This window comes from Frankliniella occidentalis, unplaced genomic scaffold, assembly GCF_000697945.3.
Source record: "Frankliniella occidentalis isolate FOCC.00 unplaced genomic scaffold, Focc_3.1 Scaffold134, whole genome shotgun sequence".
NCBI classification, from domain to species: domain Eukaryota; kingdom Metazoa; phylum Arthropoda; class Insecta; order Thysanoptera; family Thripidae; genus Frankliniella; species Frankliniella occidentalis.
In genome coordinates, this window is record NW_026267261.1 from 234798 (window position 1) to 237299 (window position 2502).

Below are 2502 nucleotides of genomic sequence, written 5' to 3' on the forward strand. Positions count from 1 at the left end.
ATGCAATCGTGGCAACACAATACTGTATGTACTTTTCAAATCGTGTATGGTTCTGTCAACTCCCTTTCCCATCGGAAAAGGTACCAAATAAAAGAGATAAAGCCACATTTCTTGTATAATTGTAGCGGTTGTTACACATGTGTATGTTAGACCGAGACGTGGACATGTTCCGTTGAAGAAGAGCCGATATGGCGCTTGGTTCTGTTGGTTCTGTCCGTCACCAGATAATTTCTAAGCGTTTAATGAAAACTTTATCGGCTAGCGTGTGTGAATAACTCAACACCACCACCACCTCGCATGACATGACCGACAAGATCAATAAACGGTGTCGCCGTTGTTGTAGAGGGGAGAGCTAGTGGGATTTAGTTTGACTGCTGTGTATGTAGTCAATATCGAATTTAGTGTCATTTAAGTTAAATGAAATGTCAAGTGCATCTAGTTTGCGCCTTGACCCCAAAGGCCATGGAGGGGGCGCGGTATTTGTCATACAACCCACCAGGAATTTGCCAAAAAGCATTGTTTTAGCCTTCCTACGTAGTTGGGCTCCATTCATCCATCATCCACACCTGTTGTATTTCTGTAGCTCTTAAAATCGGAGTGGCGATCCTCCGGCGATAGACATCCGCAGCTCGCTTGGAGTAACCTGCGCTCTCCACCCCAAAGGTGGCGGCAACAGCGCGAGCGCGGGCCAGGGGGAGGGTAGGGCGAGCGAGCTGTACCCTCTGCGGAGAACACAAACACAAAGAGGAAGAAGAGTGTGAGTGAGGCGAGGCCGGGTCGGGCCCGGCGGGGCTGGCGGCCGGGCGGGGCGGCGGGGGAAACAATATACATGGGCGGCTGCGGGGAGGGAGGGCCGCCCCGGCGAGCTGGCAGCCAGCGCGGCCCGCCAGACGCCACGCCAGTGCCGAGTTGACTGCCGCCGAGCACGGTTCGTGTCGCTCGCGCGTCCGTTCGCCGCCGCCCTGCCCCGCGTCTGCGCGTCGCTTCTCCGTACGGAACGGAGTGCAGCAACAACTCAGCAGTGTGTGTGTGTGTGTGTGTCTCTTGTGCGGCCCGATCTCGGATTATTTCTACGGTCCGCCCCTCCCAGCATGGATTACTCTTGGAAGTGCGCGATCTAACATGGATACATCGCGAGTGTGAAGTGTGCAACAGTGTGTGATCACTGCAGAAGGAGATAGAGAAATACAAATAGTCTTGTGTGTGCTGTGACCCGCCGGCGCGCGCGTGTGTGTGTCTGGCGTGGGATCGTGATTTTGTGTGAAGTTTGTGCGAGGGCGCTGAGACTCGCAGCAGTGGATACAGTGTACTCGGGCCATGAAGCTTGCCGGAGTCTGACTCAGTCGCGGATGAAAGGTAAGGGCAACATAACCTCTCCTCTTTGTGTTTGGACGCTCTGCGCTGCGGGGCGCGTGCAGCCGTGTCGGCCGAGTCCCGCCGTCGGCCCGCGGGGGCGCAGGGGCATAAGGGAAGCACCCGGAGGTGCGAGGTGAGCGCCGAGGTCGGGACCGCGCTCAAACCGCGCTCAGCACCCGGTTGACAGGAGCTCACGCACCCGCAGGACCCGCAGCGTGATGGCATGAGAAGTTTATTTCGAAATGTACGGAAATATTAGTATGCCGCTGCCGTCGGTTCGAATCCCTGCCGCTGGTGATCGCCGTCCTCGGCATCCACCCCGACGTCCGGCCGGGAGGAGCTGGAGCCGGCAGGTATACGAGCCCCCGTGGGGTCCTGGCAGACGGGCGGGCGGGCGGGCGGGCAGGCAGGCAGGACACCTGCTACAGCTCGGGCCGCGTAAGCTCGACCCGCCGCGCGCAGCCCGCGCGCAGGCAGGACAGCCTGGCAGGACACCAAAAGTGCATTTGCGACCGGAATGCGCAATGAGTCAGTCGGCGCGCCTCCCACACCCCGCCGCAGCCAGCGCGAGCACGGCCACTTCATTTGAATGTGATTTATTCTCGGCAAAATACCGGCGAACGGCTCGGGAAGCACCGTGTTCGAACATGTGTAGCACCGGCCGCGTCAGCTCTGTGCGCCGGATAAATAGCATCCTAGGCAGTGCAGTAACCGGGCGGGGCCTCGTGGCGGGGCGGACAATGTGCCTGCACCTTGTGATTACGGTACCGACGGGGTGTTATCGAAACGAAATGGCCGAATCGATTCGCCGTGACGATGTAACTGTAAATCTCTGAGCCGGGAGCGAGAGAGTGCACCGCAGCGCGACGCCTCGGGATGGGATGGGCGACATCAGCTCAAGTAGCCTGCCGCAATAAAACATTCCGGTAAAGCTGAAATGCAGAAGAATGCAGGAACATGAACACGGAAATAAACATGTAAAAGCATAGCGATTGCCGTTTTCTTTTTCCTCGCATTCTTCTTCATTTTAACTTTACCGGAATGCTTTAGGGGATTCCGATTTCTCATACATTGCGTTCCGGCAAGTCCGAGGAAAGGATGAGTCTCTTATCACAAGCCTAAAATGAGACTGTTCCGTGTTCGAAT

At 56.8% G+C, this 2502-nt stretch overlaps 1 protein-coding gene across 6 annotated transcripts in view; it reads left to right on the forward strand.

Annotated features, from left to right (window-relative positions):
- Nucleotides 1-896: 896 nt before the first annotated feature.
- Nucleotides 897-2502, forward strand: part of LOC113211849 (latrophilin Cirl) — a 255784-nt gene continuing 254178 nt past the window's right edge. For all 6 annotated transcript variants that reach the window (XR_008011518.1, XM_052270681.1, XM_052270682.1 and 3 more), the window contains exon 1: nt 897-1356. Coding sequence is in view for 5 of the 6 variants with exons in the window: in XM_052270681.1 (XP_052126641.1) it covers nt 1350-1356 (7 nt within the window). In the remaining variant the exon portion in view is untranslated. The remainder of the gene's footprint in view (nt 1357-2502) is intronic.